The sequence below is a fragment of the Meriones unguiculatus genome, chromosome 16 (assembly GCF_030254825.1).
Source record: "Meriones unguiculatus strain TT.TT164.6M chromosome 16, Bangor_MerUng_6.1, whole genome shotgun sequence".
Lineage (NCBI taxonomy): Eukaryota > Metazoa > Chordata > Mammalia > Rodentia > Muridae > Meriones > Meriones unguiculatus.
In genome coordinates, this window is record NC_083363.1 from 48,079,634 (window position 1) to 48,105,950 (window position 26,317).

The 26,317-nt window shown below is 39.0% G+C and overlaps 1 protein-coding gene across 1 annotated transcript in view; it reads left to right on the forward strand.

Annotated features, from left to right (window-relative positions):
* The window catches only part of Lmbrd1 (LMBR1 domain containing 1), a 98,023-nt gene that overhangs the window by 28,162 nt on the left and 43,544 nt on the right, over positions 1 to 26,317 (forward strand). The window contains exons 4-7 of the mRNA XM_021656348.2: positions 8,235 to 8,332; positions 9,582 to 9,649; positions 14,959 to 15,047; positions 19,865 to 19,938. Of these exons, the coding sequence (XP_021512023.1) occupies positions 8,235 to 8,332; positions 9,582 to 9,649; positions 14,959 to 15,047; positions 19,865 to 19,938 (329 nt within the window). The remainder of the gene's footprint in view (positions 1 to 8,234; positions 8,333 to 9,581; positions 9,650 to 14,958; positions 15,048 to 19,864; positions 19,939 to 26,317) is intronic.

The window sequence follows — 26,317 nt, forward strand, 5'->3', positions numbered from 1 at the left end:
GAAATGCAAAGGGAAGCTATAAATATATCTATTAAAACTATATTAAATGTAGATTACATAACTACTCCATTCACTCTAAACAGATTGGTATAGAGAATTCTAAAAAGGTCACTTCTAATAAATTTATCCTCCGATAGAGTGCTTTTCTTCAGTGGTGCAAATAACAGATTGGAAAATAGATTCCAAAGATTGGAAGAAGGTACCATATAAATAGTAATTAAAACAGTTGGAATAAGTATATTAATATCAGACAAGATGAACTTTAAGACAAGTATTACCTGAGACAAAGAAGAGCTTTTCATTGTGGTTAAAGGACTAGTAAAAGATATAGTAATAATTATTATTAATATATTATTGTTAGGACTGTAATTACATAATATGCCCTAACCTATAAAAGTATCAAATGTTTAAAATGAAAGAATAGAATCCTGATGAACTGTGGTTAGACAAAATGTATTTGGGTCTGATTCATAGGGTAAAACTTTAGTAACTGGATGTCATGTGTGTTAATTACCCTCAGAACACAGGAGACAAACAAAAACTGATTGGCTTTTTGTGATAGTGTATACCTTTAGTTCTGTTTGGGAGACTGAGCCAGGTGGATCACTTGAACCCATGAGTTTAAAACACTAGTTTGGATGCATAGAGAAACTCCTACTAAAAGAAAAAAGATAATTGCCAGATAGGAAGAAAATAGTTGTAAATCACATGAAAAGGAGTGCACATTAATAATATAGCTTATTAGTCACTAACAACACAAACTCTTCAACTAGAGATGAACAAAATATTTGAATTGGAATTCTTACCAATGGAGATATAGGAATGGCTAATTAATATATAAAATGCCAGCATTATTAATCATTAGAGAAATATACATTATATTTCTAGAAAACTAAACGGTGTGTCAGCTGGAATGGCTGCTTATCTGAGGCTGTCTACTAAAATACAGCCAACTTAGTGGCTTACACAAGCAAGTTCTCATGAAGACTTTTGCCCTGGTTCTCAGCAAATTCTCACTGTCCCTTTTAGCAGTTTGTATACTCTATTGCTTCTTGCCAGTTACTTTTTTGGGGCGGAAGGAGAGGTCAGGGCACCAATTCCATCATACACTCCACCCTCATGCATCATCTAACCTGCTTACTTCCCCTACCTTGAAAAACTTGTAGGGCTTCAATTTTGGGGGGCAGTTCCCTTCATAACATGTCACCCTCTCCATTCATGTCCTTCTCACACACAAAGCATATTAGTTCCACCCTGTAATTCCACAGTGTCTTAACTTGTCACACACAGACCCTGAAGACTGAAGTCTGAAAACTCATTCCAGTGTCACATACATTAGATAAGATTGAACTTTTAAGTATAATTCCTCTTGAGGCAGAATTCTCAAACTGTAGAAACAGATTAGTGATCTACCTCTGCAAATACATATACCATTGGCCATAGGGATAAAATAGAATTCTCACCTTGAAAAGAAGAGGAGCAAAGAGAACAGGAGTTAGAGCATCTGCAGGACATCAGAGCAGACACCACTGGCCCTTGGGGCTTCAAAGATTGTCTGTCTTGGTTTGATGCTGTCTGTACTGCTGGGGAGTGGCCCTCCCACTGGATGCACTAGGATGAAGGTTACAGTTCTCCAGCCCTACTGGGGTGTCTTTGCACAACTGCCAGGTGGACTCCAACACAGAGAAATTTGGGCAGTGCCCCCCCCATCAACCTTGGATGCAGCTTTGATGACCTCAGGCTAGCCTTTAGGGTCATTATTCTCATAGGGTCACACACTTTCTCACCAAACATCTGAATGATCTATTCCTATAGGAGCTGAAAAGGCCATCAGTCTAATGTCAAGTCATCCTACCTCCATCCCCTTTACGTCAACTTGGATGTGTTTATGCTGGGTGGTTGATTATGTTCATGGCTTATAACTACTCAGCAAAACGGTTTTGAATTTGAGGGCCACCAACTGTTCAAGTCCATAGCAGGCTACAATACATATATTGCAGAGTATAGAGAAAGTCTTCAAATGCTGCTGCTGAGAATGTAAAATGGTACATTGCTTTGGAATGCAGTCTGTAGTGTTCTCAAAAAGGTTAGTCTGTGATGTGAGCAGTACTTCCACGTCTAGCATCTGGCAAACAGAAGTAGACAGTGCCCACATAAAGCCCCGTGAGTTCACAGTAGCTTTAAGCAAGGAACCCAGAAGTCCAAAAGCTGGTGGGTGCTTAATCCAATGCGTGCCCACAGGGTGGACTGTATATTCAGATATCTAAGTCAGAGATCAGCAAGACCCAGGCCTAGTCTAAGCCTGGCCAGGTGTTCCCTGGCCTGTTGTGTCCGCTGTCAGTGCTGCAAGGTGGATCCTTGCAATAGAGGTGTGCAGACTGTGAAGCATGCTACTTACTATGTCGGCATTTGCAGAACAAACACCTCCTGAACTTAGCCAGATGAAAACATTAACTTGCATAATTCCATGTGTATGAAATATCCTGGAAAGCCCAATTTCTAGAGACAGTGGTTGCCTCAGGCTGGGAAGGAGTGGGTATTACTTACAGATTGGCATAGGCGGCCTCTTATGGAAATGTTCGAAATGTAGACTCTGGTAGTAGTTACACAACTCTTTAAATTTACCAAAGCCTCTCTCTTCAACATGTGCAATATGTAAGTTTTGTCATCGGTAAATTACTTGTTGAATTTACAGGAAAGTATTGGTGGGTAGTCAGGAACTGTTGCTAAATAGTTTGAAATTTGAGGGCACTCGTCCAGTGGCCTTGGTCAGGAGAAAGGCTTCTAGCAGGGGACCCTTCAGTCGTTGGCTGTGCGCTCTTCGGGACGGGGCATCTTGGCTTCTTCCCCTCCCTTTCCTTTCCTTCTGACCATGCAGTGGGCAGTTCACTTTACCATGCTCTCCGGCACTGCCGTCCGGCAGCCACACCCTTGGCTCAAATGGTGCTCCCCCTTCTTTGACTGTGACCCAAGTTCAGCGTAGGCATTCATCCTAACATGAAGTGTGACAACTTCACTTTTGTCTTTATCATTTTATGTGATGTTCTGTAATTGGAATCTTTCCCCTAATTTAAATTAACAGATAACAAAAAGATAAATGAGGCTAAGTTAGGAAGACTAAGGCTTATGAATTGCAATGAAACATGGCCTCTAGAGTAACCAGTTTGTAATGTTAATTCCCTTGTTTCTGCCTACTGCAATTTCAGCTGTGTAGCTTTGAAGCCATTGTTCTAGTCCTTGGTTGCTGGACAATTGGGAGTAGCCCCAGAAATTACTTATTTTTTTTCTGGTTATTTTATTTAATCAATTATTCCTATAAAATTACCTTGTAGTGTAAAGTGTGAGATTTTATAAACAGGGAAACAACAAAATCATGAACAACTGAATGTCCTTTCATGACACAAATTCGAAGCTAATGCTCACTAACAATTTTATTTAGCGTTCTGTATTCTCAGTGCATATCTAGCAGAATGCTTGAGTGGCTTTGCTTTACTTTCTGAATTTGTCTCCGTTATCTCTTAGAATTTAACTTGTCTCCGTTATCTCTTAGAATTTAACAAAGTGTCAGAAAAACCAGCAGTGTGAAACAACAGACTTTCTGTCGCAGTTTCTCTGCCCCAGGAATCCAGAGGCAGCTGGGCTTTCCCTGCAAAGCTGCCGGGAAATTGTCTGCTGGTTCTGTAGCCCTCCTGAGGCTCTGCCAGGGAAGCATTAGCTCCCATACCCATTCTCACTTGTTGACCAGCAACCTGGGCTTTGTGCAACAGCTTTTCTATAGGCCATAGTATGGCATGACAACTGGGGTCTCAGAGAAAAAGGGATCGTGTGGTCAAGATGGAAGCCAGAGTCTTCCTGTCATCAGTATCAGAGTGACTGTCTGTTACTTCTGTTGATGCTGTCCTTATAAAGTGGCAAGTGTGCCCCCAGAGTTGAGGTCTCTCCTGGTTTCTCTATTACAGCCTAACCTCATGAGATTAGGGTTCTGCATTTAAATGTAGGCATATGTCCTCCCCCGGAGTGAAGGCTGACACATATTCCAGGGTCTTATAACTGAACACATATTATTTGAGGCCTTCTCTGTGTCTAAGAGGATCATGTCATTTAGGGGTTTTATAAGTCTTTTAATAATACATACTACATGGCTTAATTATTATTAGACCAACTTTACATGTTTTAGGAAATCAAAATTGGTAAAGAAGGTATCAGCTTAAGAAGTGCTTTGCTGGATTTGATTTGCTCTTCTCTCATTCAGACTTCTTCAGTCAGTCAGCTTACATTGATACAGGCCTGTTACTTGACCTTCATTTTATTTTTGTCAGGTTTAAGTGCGAAGACTCAGGTAGCTTTATAAAAGGAATTAAGAAGCCGCTCTTTCAGAGACTGCCATGGACTACAGAGCACAGCACGGCTGCTCCCTTCTGTGTCCTGCAGGTTACTCATGATCAAGGGAACAGGCAGTTCACAGGGCCTTTCCTGACCCCTTAGCTAATGGTCCATCAGCAGCACTGTGGCTTCAAGGCGTTCTTAGGAAACTTTTTCTTAGCTGAACTGTGTGATGGTTGTTGTCTTAGAAGCTGTTTGGGAGTGCCTCCAGCAGAGGGTGAAACTGTTTTCACTGGCTCAGAGAAGGTGATTCCTCTCCGGCCATTTTGGTCTCATTCCACAGAGCCACCACAAGATATGGCTCTCAAATGGCAGGCTGGCCGGGGCTGGTATGTTATATCATGTGGCCTGCAGTTAATTCTCTGGTCTTCATCCTCAGCACATAGTCCCTGTGATCATAACAGTTCAACATGAGCTGGAGTTATTTTAAGCCATCGTGCATCAGTTTCAAACAGGAAGAAGGAGATCGGGGGCTCAAAAGGAAGATGGATGTGGGTTGTACAGCTTTCATTCTTGACCCTTCTTCAAGGGTCAAGGGTTTCTTCAGCTGGATAAATGTTAAGGAAATTAAAAAAACCTTTTTTATTCCCAGAGTATAGTGTCTTTATACTTTGCTCCTCCAAGCTAAAAGTTTTGTAATGACCAATTATTCTCAGTGTTGAGGACTGAAGCTCAGCAGGCAGGCAGTCACCATACCACTGAGCTAAATCCCTGTCCCCCTTTTACTTTCATTTTGAGACAGGCTATCAGTAAGTTGTCTAAGGAGGCCCTTGAACTTGCTTCATAGCCCAAGCAGGCTTGAATCTTGGTACTTCAGCCTCCAAGTTAGCTGGGATTACAGGTCTATGCCACAAAGCCTATGTTATCCTTTCTTTATCACAGAGCTGTTGGTTAAAGGTTAGCCATTGTTACTGGTAATCAGGAGGAAATTGCTCTTGAATTTTAATGCTTCAGAGGCCTGGAATATTTAAGTTCATTTTGCATGCATTGTCTTTTAGTAACACACAGCATTTATAGGTGAATTTCCTGCTTTTTCTATATCTACAGAAAACAGTATGGGGAGAATTAACGTGGTCTTTGCCAGTAGCTCTCTGTGTACTTGTTTTGCTGCTTCTCTTTCTCATATACACACATGCATATGCACGCGCGTGCGCACACACACACACACACACACACACACACACACGTGCACTCGCTGTGAGCCACCTGCTGTGGGTTCTGGGAACTCAATTTGGTCTTAGAAGCAGTGTTCCCTCTCTGTCTCTCTTTGTCTCTGTGTGTATATAGCCTTGGCTGTCATAGACATGCTTTGTAGACAAGGCTGGCCTGGAACTCACATCAGTCTACCTGCCTCCTGAATGCTGGGACTAAAGTCCTATGCTACCACGCCCTGCTGAGATCTTTTCTTAATATGATCTTTGATATCAGTGGGACTGTTAAGCTAAAAGCTGCTTACTGTAATGTGCTGATGGCAGTCTGTAATGGAAACACAAGCACAGGCACACTTGAGGAAAGTGTCACGACTGAAAATGTCATGACTCGGGTAGTGAAGGAGGACTTCCTTTGATGATTGACATGAATCTGAAACACAAGTTTAAAAGAAACAGTTCTGTTTCAAGACAGTAGAAGAAGCAGTGAGTATTTGCTTTTCTATTCATAGATGTAGAAGGATAACTGGGTGATAGAAATTACCCTATAATAAATGTTAATTTAGTTCTACCTTTGCAGGGCTAAAGGCAGGAAGCTTGATGAAGGGCACCGAGGAAAACAGCCAGATTGGGAACATAGTTTGGCCTGGGCTGTCAGGACACTAGGGTTTCAGGCAGGTGTGTGGTGTGCTTTGTGTGGTCCCTACTTGTACTTTCTTCTATTTGCTGCTGCCTTGGCGGGGGGTGGGCAAGTTGGGGGGGAGGATTGTTCACTGTCAGAAAGTCTTGCTGACTTTTCCTACCCATCAGTCACTACAGTTTTTTGGCTTCCCATGAGACTTGTCTGGCTAGTTTGTCAAATTTTTCTGCATTCAGTCATAGAACATGTAGTCTTTTGTCCGGGGCTTGTTTGATTCAGCATAAGGTCTGTGGACTCCATCCATGTCGTGCCTCTCTTACGGCTGTATGTCTGTTGTGTGAGTGTGCACACAGTCTGTTTAGCCACCTGTTGGTGGACATTCGATCTCTTTGGTTGTTTTTAATTATTGCAGGTAACTTAGCTTGTTTTGCCTGAGCTCATTACATTTCTTTACATTTTCCTGACGATTGGGATAACTAAGGAGCACCTTTGTGTGTGTGTTTGCTCACCGTGCGTGTTCTGTTGCAGAGTGTCTGTTTAAGGCTGTGCTCTGATCTTGACTTTTGAAAATGGCATAGTTTACTTTTGGATGCAGACGTGTATTTATTGATACACAAAATGTTGTGTAGTACAGCACGAAGCCAGAGAAACAGATTGCAGGACAGCAGCTACAGCGTGACAGACAGCACTTCCTGTCTTCTCATAGCCACGGAATTTGTCTTCCACCTTGTTATGCTAATGAGTATGGCAGCAGCTTACAGCAGTTACAGATCATTGTTTTACAAATGAGATCCTGTGTTGCCAGGATTAGGGGCATGTTTAAGTAGTCTGTAACTCCTGTGTAGTCACTTCTGACTAAATAGGTTATTGGGATTTTACTTAAGTATCTCCTAAGTGTAATAACATTGTTTCTATTTTAGTTTATTTCAGTGGTTTTTAGAATCCATCCATATTATAGTGTATGCCAGAATTTCTTTTTTAATTCTGAGTAATGGTCCACTTTACATATATGCTATATTGTACTTCACTGTTTGTGTCTCATGGGACCAGGGTTTTAATCTGTTTTTCACTATTATATGTAATGCAGCTTTGACCATGAGGAGTATAGACATAGATAGCATTTTTAATTCTTTTGAATGCTTATGCAGAAGTATAATCATTCAGTCATATAGTAGTTGCATCTTTCAGTGCTTGAGAAAGCATCCTACTGTTTCCATGGTGCCTATCCCATTTCACATTCCTACAGGAGTACACGGGGTTCTCTGTGTCCTTGCCAACCTGTTGTTTTCTCCTGCCCAGTAGTCATTCTGACATGTGTGAGCTGGTCTCATTGCCGCCTTGTACAGAAGAATGGGATAGCTGCTGCTTTGTGACTGTTGATGAGATTGTGCTGCTGTTATCTTTCCTGAGTCTGTACATGCAGGAAAATGCTTTTACACAGATTTAAAAAAGAGGCTTCGTGGGTTTTTCCTGTCTCCCAAAGTCACTTACACTGTTTTCTTTAATTCGTAAATATATTTGATCTTTGCACATGGGTTAAGCTTTGCATTGAATTCAATATTTTACTATCTAAAATTATCTCAAATATAACAGAAAATAACTCCTGTCAAGTAACTTTGAACTTACTTTACTGATTTACTGCTATTCTTACCTTTTCTCCCCCTGCTCTGTTTAAGACCAGTGTACTAATTCTAGGTGTCTTATATTTCGCAAAGGGAAATTATTTCTATAAAAATTAGAGTATCTTTTTTAGCTGATTCTTCAGCTTACCAGAGTAGCTGAAAAATGTTGGGCTGAAATGAGTGCAAAGGTTAAGTGAAATGAGGTAAAGTACAGGTTTGTATACTGTATACATAATAAGAACCCGGATGTTAGCTTCACCGGTTACATTAGTTTTGTTATACATTCCCTGAACTTAATTCAGTTGTGATATATTAGTGTAATCCTTTTGTTGATTTCTTGGGATGGGAAAAGCAAAGACTGAATACTACATATACAGAGTTAGGATTGTAGGGCATTCGCTTGGGAAGTTTGATCGTGGCATTTGTTTTTCATTCCCACAGCTTTGTATTCTGTTATCCTCTTCTGTGTGTTCTTCTGGATCCCCTTTGTCTACTTCTATTACGAAGAGAAGGACGATGATGACACCAGTAAATGCACTGTGAGTTGTCTTAAAATGGAGTGCTCATCTCAGTTGAAAATATTACTACCTTTTTCAAAGAGTGGCGTGACTCCACTTAGTGTAGCCTCCGCTTTAGTGTAGCCCTTGTTTAGACCTGGATGACTTAGGTAGCTTTGGAAAACTATTTCATCTCTCTGGGACTTAGCTCCCTGTCTCTAAAATAGAGGTTAGAACCCCTGCCTTATACTTGTGAGAATTAGGTGAATTAATTTACATAATTAATAAGGCTTAGAATAAACCTGGAGGTGGTGATGCATGCCTTTAATCCCAGAATTTGGGAGACAGAGGCAGGCAGATTTTGTAAGTTTGAGTTGCTATGGAGCAAGTTCTAGGACAGCCAAGACTGTTACACAAAGAAACTCTGTCTTAAAAAACCAAATTAAACCAAACGAAAGCAAACAAAAACCCCCAAAAAGGCTTAGGGTAGTGTTCCCTGGCGTGATAAATGTTGTACATAGATTTATAATTCACATACAAGCTATGTAGGGTGGTGCATACTTATAATCCCAGTACTTGGGAGATGGAGGTAGTAGGATTGCCAAGTGGAGTGCCAGTCTTGCTATATAGTGATTTATGTGTGTATATATTTATATGTACATATGTAGCAAAACATTTGAACATATGAATATTTATAGAGTTGTTCTGTATTTATATTTTAAGGACATAAACATGTGTGTACATACATAAGAGTATTACTCATTCTTAGCCAGGCATGTTGGCACAAGCCTTTAGTTCTAGTACTCGGGAGGCAGAGGCAGACAGATCTTTGACTTTGAGACCAGCCTGGTCTACAGAGTGAGTTCCAAGACAGCCAGGGCTACACAGAGAAACCCTGTCTTGAAAAAATAAAAGCAAACAAAAAGAATATTGCTTATTCTTATGTCCACCTTTAGTAATTTGATTAGAGAGATCATAGATGCTGTGTGTTGCTTGTTTAGGGGAATATTTTTCTATTTTAACAGTTTCACCTGCTGGCTATTTATGTATTTAGTATGGTACTTTTCAGAGGGTCTAACCATTACAGATACTTGAAAAGACACTCAAGATGCAGAATACTGATTGTAGTTTTTTTTTTTTTTAATTTTAAGGCTTTTCCGTCCAATAGTTGAAACTTTACACTCTTGACTAGAAATATATATTTGGTATGAAAGAGAACATTATTATACTGTCACAAAACCTTTTTATGTAAAGGCTTTCTAAGAGATATGTTTCCCCTCTTGGCCTCTAGCAAATTAAAACGGCGCTCAAGTACACTTTGGGATTTGTTGTGATCTGCGCACTTCTTCTTCTTGTTGGGTAAGTCTTGATATTTCATTGTGCCAGTGGGAGAAAATTGTTTGAGTAAATAGTAACAGAATGTTCATTCAGAAAAAAAAAATATGCAAGGAAAAGAAAACAGTGTGAGAAGAAAACAATGCGAAAAGCAAAGCAAACAAATGGCTTTTTATGTCGCCACTGTGTGGAGCTGCAGTGAACACTGGTTGTGGATGCCATTGTTCATCGCTGTCCAGCGTTTGTATTTTGTATATTCCGTTTTATCCGGTTCTTGGTGCTGCTCCAATCTTAACACTTGCTGCCATGTTGAGGATGTCTTCCCTGGACGGAGAGTGTGGATTTCTCAATTGACGTTGGCAGGGCCTTCTTAGAGGACAGCGGTTCCTGTGAGGAGCCCCTGGGGCTACTCGTGGACACGCACGGTGCACATATCAAAAGCTCAAATCTCTGTCTGTAGAGCTTTTATGTCAGTGGAGTTCTACATATTGATGTCACGCGTCTGGCATTTGTCCTTGTTTGTGGGAGACTTCCGTCTTTGTTAAACTAGATATCACCCTTTGAAAAAAATTTATGGCAGAAAGGGTTAGTAATATGATCTTTACTTGCAATATTGTGCTTTTTAAGTTTTCAGTTAACAGTTTAATATGATAATACAATTACATCATATTTCCATTCCCTTTTGTCTCTCCAGTCCCTTTTGCCCACCTCCCTGTGAGGACATTAGGGAGTAATATGCATTTAATAATTTTTGTTGATAATTAATTTGGTGGGTTTTAAACAAGTTTTTAATTTTTATTCTATGGGTAGGGTTATTTTGCCTGCATGTATGTTTGTGCATTGAATGTATGTCTGGTTTCTGCAGAGGCCAGAAGAGGGCATTGGACACCTGGAATTAGAGTGATAGAGTTGTGAGCTGTCATGGGTGCTAGAAACTGAACCTGGATACTCTGGAAGTACTCTTTCTCACTAGCCATCTTTCCAGCCCGTTATTTGGTTATTTGGTGTTTTAAATTTTAGCAAATGGTGTTCATTACGTTAAAACTTCATTGGATATAATTGTGATGGGAGTGGAGCCCACCAGTGGCCTGTGGCTCCCCAGCATCATGGAGTTTGTGCCTCCCATTCTGATTTCTTGCCTGTTTCTTTTGCCTGTCTTACTGGGTCATAAGAGGGTCACATTATAAGTTTAGGGCTTATTATTTGTTTTAGCTGCAGAATATACCTTAACAAGCCCTCTTTCCCACTAAAGAAAGCAGAGGCACTTATGCTGATTTTCTGTGATGACGTGGAAGTCATTAGCCATGTCTCTTAGCCTGCTACTTAGAACAGGGTCTAAGCTAAAGGGGCAAATATAGAATACTTAGGTTAGGGTTGTAATGCATTTAGTTTGTGTGGTTCATGTGTTCCTTTGTAGCTCTAAGGTAATCATAGATAGATAAACATCTTTCCTTGCTTGTTGGAGAATTAAAATAGTGACAATAAAACTATTGTCTTTTCATAAATACAGGCACGCAACATATGGTAGATCCCTGATTTAGAATATGACTGAGAACTATCGATAAAACCACCTGTCTCTGCAAAGGCAAGTGTGAAAGTTTCAGTTCCCCAGGACAGTGCTCTTCTCATTACCATATGTAAACATTCGAATGAGGCATACATTTCAGTTAAGTGAAATGTATGAATTTCTTGAGAATACTTTTAGGCAGAATACTCTAATTTCTTTGGAAAGCTTTTCTTGTTGATCAATCTGTAAATAAATCTATAGCCAGGGTGTGGTCTAGGCTTGACATGTATATCAGTCTTTGTAGCACTTGTGGTTTGTGTCGGGGCTAGATCTTGGGGCCTGAAATGGAAGCTGATGGTCTCCATCCTCACGGTCTACACCTAGGACACGTGTGAGATGTTCATGGTGAGGAGCACCTTGCAGAATCAGAGGACAAGGAGAGGGAGTAGTAATTGAGCTGAGATTTGAACTTATGTAAAGAGGAAAGGCTAATGTGTAGAGTATAATAGTTTGCGTGTGCTGCTACAACAAAGTGCTACATACCAGTGGCTTAAACAGTAGGCAGTTAAGCTTCACAGTTCCGGAAGCAAGAAGTCTGTGGTCAGGATGCTGGCAAGTTTGGCCCCTGGTAAGAGTTCTGCATGGCTCAGTAAGGTGGCCACCTCTTACCGTGTCCTTACCGTGTTCTGTACCTTGTGGAGGAAACTGTTTGGTCTCTTCACTTACTTCAAGGATTCCAATCTCATTCGATAAGGACTCTACTCAGCTGAAGAATGAAGTAAAAAAGTATGTGACTTTAAATCCGCCTTTCCCTACAAGCTAACAAACAACAAACCATATTGAGATGTTTGAAGTGATCACATAGACCGTTGGCATGATATTAGGCAGGCATGTAGGCTGAGAGGCTAGTGTGCAATGTTTAAGACATAGTGAGTTTTATCTTAGCAATCAGAACAGTGAGGATGTGTGTGACTCCAGGGAAGTTAATATAATCCCCACTTTAAAAGTTATAGCACTATAAAGAATGTGTGGATGGGGCTCTTGGGATTGTGCTTAGGAAGTGATGTATTTAAAGGTAGCAATATCAGCTAGGTAAGCCACTAGTAATTCAGGTGAGTGGTCAGAAAGAGTAGTTTCTCAGAGACCAGGAAGAGACAGATGAGCCCTTGAGAAAAAAAAAGAAAGGACATGATGTGGTGGTCGAAGGTAGGAGGTAAAAATCTTGTGTTTGATTGTGTTGAATTCATTCTTTCAATTTCATATCTCCTGAAAGTCATTAATTAGCCTCTTCATCGTCTCTTCCCAAAGACACACTGTATTAAGCTAATTCAGTGATCCAGAAGGATTTTAGAATGTTTTTACTAAGCTGCTTTTCAGCTTTATTATTTTCAGTGATGAGAAGGAGAGTTCTAATCTTTCTGTGTTCCTATTGTTTTTGCTGCTATGGCTGTGAAAACTGGGGTGCTCTCTATTCAGTGTTTTTGGGAAAGGCAAGTTAAGGAGATATTGGTGTGATTTGGCTAATCTATCCCATTAAACTACCACTCTTGAGTGCCATAAATCATTACCATTCACTAAATATCAGATAGTCTTATTAACTGTTTTTTGCCTCATCGAAACTATTGTATCACATCATTATTTGATTTCAATTGCCTTTTAAAAATAAATGTTTTTATTAAATATTGAGAATTTCACACATTGTATTTTGATCAGATTTACCTTATACTCTTCCCTGTACCTTTTTCCAGATCTATCCCCACTGCCCTCGCCCTCCCAGTTTCATAATTCCCCTTTTAAAAAAAAACATAATAACTTATGGCCTTCAATTTGCACCTTTCATATCCTTTTGCATATGGTGCCTTCTACTTGCACGTGGTCAACCTACCAGGAGCTTCAGCTTTAAAGAAACTGACTTTCCTTCTCCCAGCAGCCATCAGGTGCCCATAGAGTCTCAGTGGTGGGCGCTCATGAACCCCTTCCTTCGGGGCCATGCCCAGATTTTGGCTGCTTTGATCTCATGCAGGGCTTTGCAGCCATCCCAGTTTCAATGAGTTCACAAGTACAGTGGTCCACTCATTTCCAGAAGGCAGTGGTTGCTTGTAATCTGCTTCCCCAGTCTTTTTAGCTCAGCCCCATTTAGAGTTAAACTTGAACTGGTTGACCATTATTGCCTTTACTCTATTGCTCATTAAATGTTTGCGTACTATTGTTTAGAATTTAGTGTTAGTTATGTAATAATTTTTCTTTCTGCTTCTTGATATTTTTCTTTACATAAAATTACTTTGGTTCTATTTATTAATGATTAAATCCCTGTGGTGATATGATTGGGGAAATGCTGAGTCTCTGCTCTAGTTTGAACCTAAACTAATGAGTGCTAAGTCTCTGATGGATTTCATCAAAATAATTTTTCGAAGTCATTCAGACTTACAGTTTGTATCTTTCTTTTTAAATTTAGTTTAAAAGTTCAGGTCATTGACTTTTCCTCAACTTAAGTAACTGTGCTTAAGGAACTGTTAAGTGACTGCTGATACTTTTAAATTGTTGAACAGTCAACCTCAGAAGTTGATTGTAAGGTATTCCTTGAAGGTAGGGTTAGTTGAGTGTTTATGCTACTACTAATGCACAATATTTTTGATTACCTAAAAGTAAAATTTTTGAGTATAAATACTATTAAGTATTTGTAATATGTATTTTAATCATACCTTAGATAATTTTTTATAAAAGAATTTTTCCTACATTCACAAAGTGATTATTCACAAGTAAAAAGTTCAAAATATATTTTTGAGGCTATCAAGAAAAACCTATGCTTAAATGAAACTAGGTTACTATGTAAGTAGTTCTTTCATTGCTTATTTTTCTGTTAATTAAATCTCAGTCATTAAATCAATGATTAATATTGATGTATAATATCTAGAAGTTATTTTTTAAAATTTATTCTCCTGTTTGAATTTATTGCTGGACAATAAACGAACATTTTTCACTTATTCTTGTGGTTTTGAGTAGGTACTTTGCTTTCTAAAGTGATAAGAATTAGCCTCCAAGATTAGGAAGACTCAAGGCAGCCTGAGTAGTTAGAATTACCTTTCACAAGCTGTGGATTGAACTCAGGTCCGTGGTGTGCCAGGCAAACCTTGGGAAACACTACCACCAGCCTACATCTATAGAGTACTGGTTAGAAATTAAATAACCTAACGTAAAATTGGTTTAGGAAGGAGGGCTGAGAGTTACTTTTACCCTTTAGAGTAGTTTCCCATGTATGTTATCTTGGGAACATCCCACTTTTTACCTTAATGTCTTCATGTCTTTGTTTATTATTCTGGCCTGCAAAGTAAACTGACTGTTTTTTATTCTCCATTTTTTCTTAGTTACATAGATCTGGTAGCTGTGTTTCTGTTTCAGTGTGTTCCTCTCTCCTGTAGATTAGAAAACAAAAGAAAAATATGTTCACTGTGTGTATTGGGTAGAATCTTGAAAGACATCAAAAAGAAAAACAAGGCACCTCTGGCTTTGCTACATAATAATTACTGCTTACTGTGATCCATTTTAGTTTCAATTTTACATATAAATATGTTGAAATACTTTTATTTATTTGTTTTCTGCTAATTCAACATAGAATTTTTCTGATACCATAGGTCAAAGCAAATATCTGAGAAAGTAAGTATGTTGATGAAAATCTCCCCAGAACCCTGTGCCTGGTACAGCTGTAGTATTTAGAAGAAGAAATTATTTTTCTTTAAAAAAACCTATTGAAAATTGAGTTTCAGACCATTTTCTTTTACTTAACTTGTTTTGAAGCCTCTAAACAGTTATTTTTTTTCCTCTGTAGTGCTTTTGTGCCACTGAATCTCCCCAGTAACAAAAATTCTACAGAGTGGGAAAAGGTGAAGTTCCTGTTTGAAGAACTGGGAAGTAGTCGTAAGTATTAAAAATCCTTTTTCAAGTCATTTATATTCTGTGTTCTTTGGAAATTTATGAAGTTCAGCCAGTTTTTATATTACTGAAAACTTAACTCTTACATTCTTTACTTAAAGGATGGTTTATCTTGTTAAGCTGCCTTCCAGCTACTGTGAAAGTAGCTGTGTCACTTCTGCATAAGTCACCGTGGTATAAAGAAACTTAAATGTACAATGTATTTTAAAGGGCTCATTATTTTAATATAATCTTTAATTTCTTATGATAATGTAGAATATTATGTTAAAGAAATGCACTGGGCATACTGATTTTTATTTTCAGTTTTTAATAGAAGAGTGCTCTGTGATGCTACTAAAAATGAAGTAATATTTTATTGAGAAAGTAAATTATATGTTTTGCATGAATTAAATAATCTTTTACTATAGATTTATGGTACCAAAACATGTCAGCATTACTTGAAATTCTAACAGAAAAGAAAACCTAGGTCATACTGATTAGGTTAATAATTAAAGATTTCTGTAAACATATTTTAGTTGTATATATATGTGAGAAGGTGCACATGAATGCAGGTATTTGTGGAGGGCAGAGCTGTTGGATCCCCTGGAGCTGCTGTTATAGGTGTGGGTGGGAGGAACTGAACGCGTCTTCTACAAGAGTCATAACAGCTGTGAACTGCTGTTGTGTGGGTTTTGGGAGTTGAACCTGGATCTTCTAGAAGAGCAAGAAGTGATCTTAACTGCTGAGTCATTTCTACAGTCCCTACTTACGTGTTCCTAATTCTAGTCTCATCTTCCCTCATCCTACTTCCTGTATGTGTAAGGCATCAGTATATTTAATTGTTCTAAAACATGTACTTACTGTGTTCTAAAATAAAAACATGCTTATACAGTTCATACATAAATATGTGTGTGTGTTTGGTGAAGTCAAGGTGTAGAACATGCCCATTGCTACAAAAATTCGCTTAGGGTATTCAGTTAATATCACCTCCCATGTTAAATTTATTAAGCTACATGTTGGTTTACCAGTTACCAGTATTACCAACATATTGTGACTTTCATATACATCTGGCTTAGTTCACCAAACAGTGCTTTACAATTAATTTGTATAAGTAACTGCTTCTGTTACTTATTGCTTACTGTTACTTATTACTTACTGCTTCTATTACTTTTCTTGTAGCAAAGTAATAATACAAATAAGCTGCAACTTCTTCACCAGCTCAGTTATTCAGTTATCCTTTACTCAAATACAGATTGTGTGTGTGTGTGTGTGTGTGTGTGTGTGAATGAATGACGTGTGTGTGAGTGCACATTGCACAAGTATGGAAGTCAGAGAACAGGTTTGCGGAGTTCTCTCTTTCCACTTTGATGCGGGCTCTGGGGATTGCCCTTAGCTCCTGAGGGTCCTGTGCCAAGTACTTTTACATGCTCAACCATCTTGCTAGCCCAAATACATCAGAATAATTCTTAATGACTAACTCGGAATTGTTTGCGGCAAACCATTTTGATTATTAGTAATACTAACTTTTAATATGTTAGTGTAATACCCTAATTCTAAGATATTTTCTCATATTTGTGTGTGTGTAGTAGTAAATGTGTGTGTGCATGGGACTGGGGCACTTGCTCTTATATGCTTGTGGAGGTCAAAGATTGGTATCAAATCATTTCCTCAGTTGCTTTCCTTACTGTGGGGATAGTCTCTCATTAAACTTGAAGCATACTATTTCAGCTTGCCTGCCTGGCCAGCCAGCCCCTGTGATCTGTCAGTCACTGCCGCCTAGCTAGAGGCTAGGGAGGATGCTACAACATCCTCTGTTCACATGAGTACAGTAGATCGAAACTCGCGTCCTTATGTTTACATGCCAGACAGTGTCCCCCCTAAGCTACAGCCTCAGACTGTTGTTCACGTGTTTTCATCTCAGATTTTAGTGTGTATCTTAGAAGTAATGGCTCCCTAAAATACCTGTGAGCTGGATACCAGACTTGCCTCGGTATTATAAACAGTTCTGTTGTTTCTTTGTGACAGTCTGACAGTCAAACAAATAGTGTTGACATATCTTTGATTTAATAAAAAATGCGGTTTCTAAAAGATTTATTTTTATTTGTGCATGTGTGTGAATTTATGCATTGCTGCCACATCTGTGCCAGTGCCATGCATGTGTAGGTAACTGTGGTTGCCAGGTGAGGATGTCAGATCCTCTGTAGCTGGTGTTTCAGGCCCTTCTGGGCCACTTGATGGGGTGGTAAGAGCCATACTGGGTCCTCCAGAAGGGCAAGGATGCTCTTAGCCACTGTGCCATCTCTTCTGTCCCTGAAATGTAATTTTTAAAAACTAAGGCTTAAGGATTGGCCCCATCTGGCTTATTAATTTAATGTGTTCTTTTTATGTGTTAAATAATACTGAGATGAGTTAAAAGATATATCATTTTAGTTTATTAACCTTCACGAACATATTACTGTTTAAACATCAAATTCATAAAAACATTACATTTGGTTTCACAAGACCTGCCTTTAAGCCGGATAAATGCAAACTACATAGAACCTATATTAATAATATGAAAAGGTTATTCTTACTTAATAACAGCCAGTCTTGTTTTACTGTAGACGCTTGCTCTTGACCTTCCTAACTTGTTAACATAGTATTCCTTTTTTCACTTGGGTGGTACGGTTTCTGTAGCTGTGTTGTTTGGGCTGTTTAGTTATTGTCACTGCTTATTTTTTTGTATAAGCTCTGTTCTACTTTGATTTCTGTTGTTGTGATAAAGACTATGACCAAAACCAACTAAAGCAGAGAGGGTTGATTTCATTTTAGAGCTTATAGTCCATCATCAAGGGAAGTCAGGGCAGGAACTCAAAGCAGGGAACTATAAAGGCAAGAACTATTTAAACAGAACCCATGGAGGATCACTGCCTACTCATCTGCTCACCATGGCCTGCTCAGCCTGCTTTCTTATATACCCAGGACCCCCTGCCCAGGGGTGCCACTACCCATGGTAGCCTGGGCCCTCCAGCATCAATTTTTGATGAACAAAATGCCCTAAACACTTGCTTCCAGGGCAGTCTGATAGAGGCGTCTTCTTGGTTGAGGTTCCTTCCCATATCACTCTAGCTTGAGGCAAGCTGACAGAAATCTAATCAGCACACGCTCTCATCTCACCATGCAGCCCAGAAAGGCCTCCAGCTCTTCATCTTCATGCTTCTCTCCAGTACTGGGAATATAGCTGTACACTACTATGTCCAGATAGTACATTCTCTATTCCCATGCTCATGCTGAATTTCAGTATAGTTTTGGCTCATGTTTGCTCTGCTTTTTCTGCAAGTAGGCAAGCTGATCCTCTCAGCTTAAAAGATGAGATATGCTTAGTGTTCTGAATCCTTCTTTCCTCTCCCTCTAGGTTACTCTCCTTTCCCCCTTCCCAGTTAGAATGCAGCCTCTGTACCTAAGGCTCAGAACATCATGGAGGAAGGGTGGAAAGACTGTAAGAGCCAGAGGACCAGGGTGCTTTCTTCTAGATAGTCTTCTCTAGGCATGGCAGGGATGCTGCATTCATGAAATCTCAACAATATGGCTCCCGAGACAAAATTTGCAGAGTGGCAATGCCAGTTGATGTGACTACAGTGCATTAGGGGAATTTCACAAGTCCCACCCCTAGATGAAGAGAAGGCAGTCTGTGCCTGCTGAGAGAGGGAGAGTGAGCTCCCTGAGCTAGGTTATGTAGTTCCAAGAGGTCAGCCTCAATTACATGTACATTAAAGAAACACTAGATGAGCTTAGTAGACTGGATATTACATAATAATAGAAGAGACCTTAACTTGAGCAGTCTTGTAGGGTAGAGGCATGTGCACAGGTGGAAATGGTGTAAATACAGTGCCCAAGAAATTCTCAAAACAGCACATTTAAAAAAGATGAAAAACTGAAGATTTTAGGCTACATACAAACAATAGTTTCAAATTAATAGAAAAAAATTCCAAAATTATCAAGACTAATGGAAGGCAGGAAAAAGAGGGAAGGGCAGGATCTTCCCATATAGTTAGTGTTATAAGGAAGTCCAGGCATGGCGGAGGAGATGGTACCTTAGTGGGCAAAGTACTTGTGCAAGCATGAAACCCAGAGTATGGATTCCTACCACCAACATAAAAGACCTGTAACCTCACCACAAATGGTTGAAGACAGGTGGAGAATCCCTCAGCTTGCTGGCTGGTGGGTCTAAATGAATTGGTAAACTTCTGGTTCAGTGAAAGACCCTATCTCAAAAAAAGAAAGAGAGGAAAGGAAGGAAGAGAGGGAGGGAGGGAGAGAAGGAAGGAAAAGATTGTATAGCAACTGGAAGATATACAATACTGACCTCCCTCCTCTACCTTTCACACACACGTGTACATATACTCTACATACCACAGCACACACAAGTGGGTACGAAAGGTTGTAATTGACAAGTTAACAGGATTTATTTCTCAGTATTAATTTTGCAAAAGATAAGATAACCACATCTCAAATAAGGAAGACGAGAACAAGAAATTGAAGAGGCAAGCACCTAATATTTTACTGATTTCTTTTTAGGTCCAATAATTAAACTAATCTTTTTCTTTCTATTTTTAAAAGGTGAAGGAAAGGAAATCTTAGCTGATTTAAAGATTGATTTATAAAGAGCTCTTTAAAAATTCATGTTTTGAATAGAATTAGCACTTGAAGGACACAGTAATATATATTTGTTTTATTACTTCCTAATGCCTAAAGGAGCCTGCCCTGTGTATTTTATGTGCTATAATAAATATAAACATTAGGCTCATATAAATGTGCATTAACAGTGTTTTTCATTTTCACAGATGGTATAGCTGCACTGTCGTTTTCCATTAGTTCTCTGACCTTGATTGGAATGCTGGCAGCCATAACATACACAGTAAGTACATCGGAACTAAAGCTAAAGCATCCCCCAATGCAGCAACCCTGGTTCTCAGTCATCTTCTCACTGTCCTTTACCTTCAATTTCTTGTTCTCATTATCCTTATTTGAGACTTGATTATCTTATCTGTTTGCAAAATTAGTACTGAAATATGAGTCCTATAACTTGTGAATTGCAACTAATTGTGCCTTGTGCAATAGTGGAGTTAGTAATGTGTGCGCGCCAGAGCCCTGAAGCATAGGCCGGTATGTTACTGGCTCAGAGATTGCTTTGTCTGGGTGTGTACTGTTCAGTCAGATGCTGACGCTCCTCTAGTGTAGACACTGATACTGTATTTTCTAACTTTCTTATTTTGTTCAGTAGCAAGGCATGCAGACTGCTCTTTGGTTTGGTCAAATGAAAAAGAAAGAGGCCATAATCAGTGCTCTCTCTCACCTCTTCCCCACTGTGCTGTATAAGCAGCATTTAAATTATCCGGAAGCTTTTGAGAGTAATGAAATTGTACATAGAGCATTCTTGATTCTTGTAAAGATGAAATGTACTGTTCTTTTGGAAACATTTTTGCATATCTTTAAGCATAAAAGAAATGGGCTGCTACTATAATAACAGAATTGCATTATGTTCCGTGATCATTCATGTGTTATTACATACATAATTCAAAGAGCTTGGGCTGCCAAGATAGCTCCCTGGGTAAAGGTGCCTGCTACCAGGACTCACAGTCTGCGTTTGATCTCTAGAATCCATGTGGTCGCAGGAACCAGCTCCCACTAGTTATCCATGCACGTGTCCGCGTACACGTATGCGCACTAAATCGCATAAAGATAATTTTTAAAAAATTAACTTAACAAAAGTTAAATAGCTTAATAAAAGTACATTGTAATATCTTGAGTTTAATTATTCATGTTGAGTTTTCTGTGTTTTAATGTATTAGTACATAACAAGTTTGCCATCTGCTAGTTGTGGGTGGTTATCTGTCTCACAGAATGTTTACAGCATAATAATTATTTGTGTTAACAAGAAGTCACAAATTGTAAACCAATCAGGAGTTATATCTGGGGCCCAAGTCACTGTTCTTTGGCTGTTCTGTCATACTAATTCTGAGTTTGTCGCTTAACCTTCTTGAGTCTGTCTTCTAGATGGGAATGGAAAGGTTTCACAGGTATTTGGGAAGCTCAGGAGGTTTGTTTACAGAAGCGATTTGGTAATTACAGGAAAATGAGGAAGGCAGTGGATGAAAGATTGGTCAGGAGAAACAAATGGACAAGATGGAAACCTAACATGTAATACCACTGTCAGAAACTGTGAAAGGCCCAGGACTCACCCTGCTTGGAGTCTGCTACAATGCTGCGTGTTCTTATAGATGGTGCAAGACTTCCGAGTCAGATGAAACGCTTTGCTGATCACAGCAGCAGCACTCCACAGCCTTGATGTTGTTCAGGTTCATTGTCTCTGTTTCCACCAGCAATTGTGAGGAGAATCCAAGGAGAGACGCGCACAATGAGGTGTGATACAAAAAAAGGGATTCTGGCTCAGGGAAGCTGAGTCACTTTGTGGCTGCCCTTTGCTCCAGAGGAATATGCCACTTGTATCTGCCTAGGCTGTTTGCTCTACTGATATCCTAAAGAAGGCACCACTTTAGGTGTGAGGGAGGAGAGGAGTCAGCTCATAAGCTGGCTTCCAGTTTGGAGTGAGGAGGAAAATGTGTGAAATCATCACTAAGACCATTTGAAAGATAGCTTCCTTATAGGCTTGGGTCAGATGGAAGGGGAGGAGGACTGCCCCTATGGCTGGACTGGGGGAGGGGCAAAGAAGGAGAAGATGGAGGGAGGGGTATATAGCTGGGATACAAGGTGAATAAATTGTAATTAATAAAAATAAAATAAAATAAAAAACAGAGATTGAGGAAATGTCCAAAAAAAGACAGACACCTTCCTGGATGAGCAATGTTATGATATGGAGAAATATTTTAATTAATTACTTTTCTTTTGTGTGAGGGCGTTGGGCCTGCATAGTAGGGCACCGCTTGAGTGCTGGTGCCTGTAGAGGAAAGAAGAGGGAGCCAAATGCCCTGGAACTAACGTTGTAGGTCATTGTGAGCTGCAGTGTGGGTGCTGGGAGTCAGACATGGGCCCTCTGCACGAGCTGCCAGTGTTCTTTACTGCTGAGCCATCTCTCCAGCCCATAAAGAAATATTTTTAACTAATATTTTATGTTGTTCAACTTTGAAAATTTTCATTTAATCATTTAGACCAAATAATCATATTGAATTGAGATATTTTTAAAACAACTTATCTTATATACAGAGGAGCAACCTTAAAGGTAGTGATAAAATAACCGGAGGGAATTACACTAAGGTTGGAAGCCAAAGGAGAAAGAGGAGTTGCTGAACAGAAAGGGAAGGAGTGCCTTAAGTCCCCAGGCCAAGGAGAAGAGTGGCATAGTTTCAAACAAGCTAGGAGTTACAGCTTTTCTTTAAGCCGAACACACAAGAAAATGGAGAGGTTTACTGTGTAGTTCAAATTCAAGAACTGTCTAACCTACTCTGCTGTCTCTGTTTCTTGATGATCAGGGTAGAGTAATATTTCAGAAATTCAGTGTGACTGCTTGTGAACTATTCGTCGTTAACATAGTTAAATATTTAGTTTCATATAAACCAAACTGCGATTTCTACTTCTTTCTTCTGTCTGAAAGTAAGAACATGCACAAAGCAATTATATCATGAAGAGTGAGGAAATGAATTATTCAAGGATGTGCAAGTCAGAGATATATTCATAATTGATGGTTAGTTGGAATTGGAAGGATATGGAAAGAGAATAAATATCACTTAAATAGCACTGAAAATATGCTCAAAGCACAGTGAGATAATATTTCACACCTAGCCGAGGGTTTGGCTCATTTTATTACTGACAGTGGCATGGAGAGCGTTTGGAGTTGAGTAGGTTGCTTGAGGTTATTTATAACCTCTGCTATCTGTCACGTGCTTCCCTGGTAGAAATTTCCCTGGGCCAGTAATTTCTTAAGTTTATTAAAGTCCAATCAGAAAACTACACCAATTCCTTTGAAAATTAATCAAAAAGCAACCAAATGTAGACAAGTACCTTTAGTGTAAGTAGGTAGTTAATATTACTAATTACTATATTTGTTTACAATTGAGCTATAGCATTTTCTCAAACTTATTATGGAAAGGCTTGAGAATTGGTCTTTTGTGAAGACTAGTGTGCAAGATATTCATAAAGGTAGAATTTTACCTGAAGTTTCCAAAGTGGGAAATTAAAGTGTTGACTACTTTGACCATGAATATAAAGAATCAACTAACTGAAAATTATGTCTGTGAACTTATAGCTTATTTTTATATTGAAATTGCAGTCATTTCTGTACTAATCAAGTGTGTTTCTTATATATAATGTATATTATTTCGTTTAGGTACTAGTTGATCATTTAAAATTTCACTTTGCTTTTGACACTGTACTATGTCTTAAGGATTAGCTATGTAATTACACACTTAGTTTTAAGAGAATAACAAACTGTTTTAATCTGCCTATTATTTGAAGCTTATGTTGAAGGGGATCTGATAACTTTGATATTTAACAAATGAAACCTCTGGGGATACATACCTATGTAGATATTGTAAATTTTCTTGGTGCCACCAAGTGGGGAAATGGTGAATGGAGATATTTGCATATAAAATAAGGCCAGCGGTGTGCCTAGTGACAAGATGGCTAACTTCACACTCATTAGGGATAAATAGAGGGCAATATCTACTTTTATGATATTGAGAACTAATAATGTATCTGTTTGGGATATTCTACTCCCATGTCTGGAATCTGACTTGAAGCTACTGACGCACCATTCTGTCAGTTTTCATTGCTTTGCTGCTTTTTGTCTTAGCATTCGAAAGGCAATACTTAAGGAGAAAATATATACCTAATTAGAAAATTCGAAACCGCTTCTAAATGAGGCTCTACTCTTCGAAGAACACAGAATCCTTTACTGTTGCTCTGCAAAAAGAAAAAAAGAAAAAAAAAAAAAACAAAAAAAAAACCCTGTGCAGTTTTGTTCATTGTTCTAGTAAATGTTGTTCCCTGTACTTCCTTGTTGTTCTCTGCTCTGTGTGGACTGTTTGTTTCTATGCCACAAGACTGTCTTAGATATGTAATTGGCAGTTAAACTCGGTATTTTGTACCAGGGGTGAGTGTAACTCATGGCAGGTGACAGCTCCGGAACTAGGGCTGAGTTTGTTATTGTGTTTGTGATGCTGCTGTGTCCTGACCTCTGCCCGTCAGGAGTTAGAAGACATCAGTGTCGGGTGGGACACATCCAGACGTTGCTGATGTTGTTAGGAAGTGGATGTGTCCTTATGAGGAAGGCCGGATTCTCGTGCAGTACACATGTCACTGAGTCACAGGTTTTACAGACACATGGGGAATGTTTGCTTACCTTGCATGTGCTTTGCTGAACCTCAGCAAATAGCCAAGAGGTTTTGAGTTGGAAACATCATTCTAAGGGAGTCACATATATAGAGAAATTTCCATTCTAAACTAATCAGTAAAATAAGATGGAAAAAAATGTTTGAACTTTATTCATAATGTTTTTAAGTGTTTTGGTTGATGGTTTATTCTTGGAAGCAAAACAAAACAACAAAAATTGGAGGCAATTATGGCTAACCTAGAAGAAGCATTTTAAATGCCTACTGTCTCATTTAGATTTGACAATTTCCTAGAAATCCACTGGAGGGCAGTAGTAAGCAATAAAAGTGCTTTTGTACACACGTTCCCCCCCCAAGATGAACTTAAACTCAAAAGATTAGTTAGAAACTTTAATATTTTAAAATGTTTATTTCAAGCTTATTAAAATCTGAACATTATAGTTAATTTTCCTGATAATCACTGAAACTTAAACATGCAATTTAGAAGCAAGTCAAAGCGGGTAACCAAGCCAGTGGTTATTGTCTTGCATTTGCTACCTTCGCTAAGACTTCAGAGAGAGGTGGAGTACCCTGGTGTCCTTTTAAAACACGCTGTTAACACGTGAATATTTTTATTTTCTAATGTACTTTATATGAAGCTACTGAGGAATTCACTTCGGCTCTTCTAATAAATACCTCTGTGTGAAAGAAAATAACTCCATGATAATTACGAGCTCTCTCTTTTTGAAGGCTTTTAATCAAGTATTATCTTTAGAGACAAATCACCAGTTTAGTAAGTGTTCTTAGAATAAAGACAGGAAGGAAAAGAATTGGAACCTAATCTGAACATATCAAGTAGTTTCTGCTCTTGTTACTCTGCTCTAGCTTAAAAGCCTGATTAGCCAAGTTTGGCAGGCCAGTAATGTTAACCACACATTGTTATTTATTATGAGCAAGGCACATTTGCAGATCAGGGGAAGTTTTTCAGACATGGTATAATTAAGCTGAGACTTGAAGTGCACTGAAAATTTCTAATGAGTCAGGGCAGTAAGTGGCATTCTGGGGAGAGCGCTGCATGGATCAAAGAGTGATACAGCCAAGCCTGAAGAGGGTCACTAGAGGGTTTTAAGGGTGGTGAACAGTTGGGGGAGAAATGAGGTTAACAAGATGATGAGAATGCAAGATTCCTGTAAGAATAGTCATTCATTCTAGACCATATTAAAGAATTATTAAAATTCCTTTTAAATGCAATCTCAAATGAGATTCTGAAACTATACATATATATGCATATATAAAAACATATATAATATATATGTGTGTGTTAAGAATGACGATATGAGTAGAACTACTCTGGCTACAGCAACTAAAGGTACTGTATGCTGTTTCCCTCCCTGTCCCCTGCATTTACCCTAGAAGAACTTTCCCAGAATCCTCTCCTGTGAGAAGATTTTGCATGATATATTCATGAGTCCTGAAGAATCTTAAAAATTAGTTAGAAGATGACATGGTCTGATAATGGTGTGGGAGCAAGATTACTTTGAAGCAGCACTGAAAATGGGCTAGGTCAGCGCAGCAGGACAGTCAGAAAAATGCACACACACCCTGGGCTTTGACTGTAGACTGTGAATCAGGAGCATGTCGCAAATACTGACTAAACAGTAGAGTCCTAGTGAAGCAGAACTGGAGTTAACACATTAAATAATTCACAGCTGTCCAGTGAAGTATGGGGAACCCAAACTGACGCTCCTTCCGAACTATAGGGGAGACTGAGTAAGGTGCAATGGCTGTGTGCTTAGAAGAAATATGAAAAGGATTTTAGATGACAAGTTTGCATCTGACAGTCAGAGTTTGTTGTTGCAACTAGGAGATAATAGTTCTCAAGTTTCTTTTATTTGTTTGTTTGTTTATTGTAATTTATTCACTTTGTATCCCCGCTGCAGCCCCCTCCCTTGTCTCCTCCTAATCCTACCC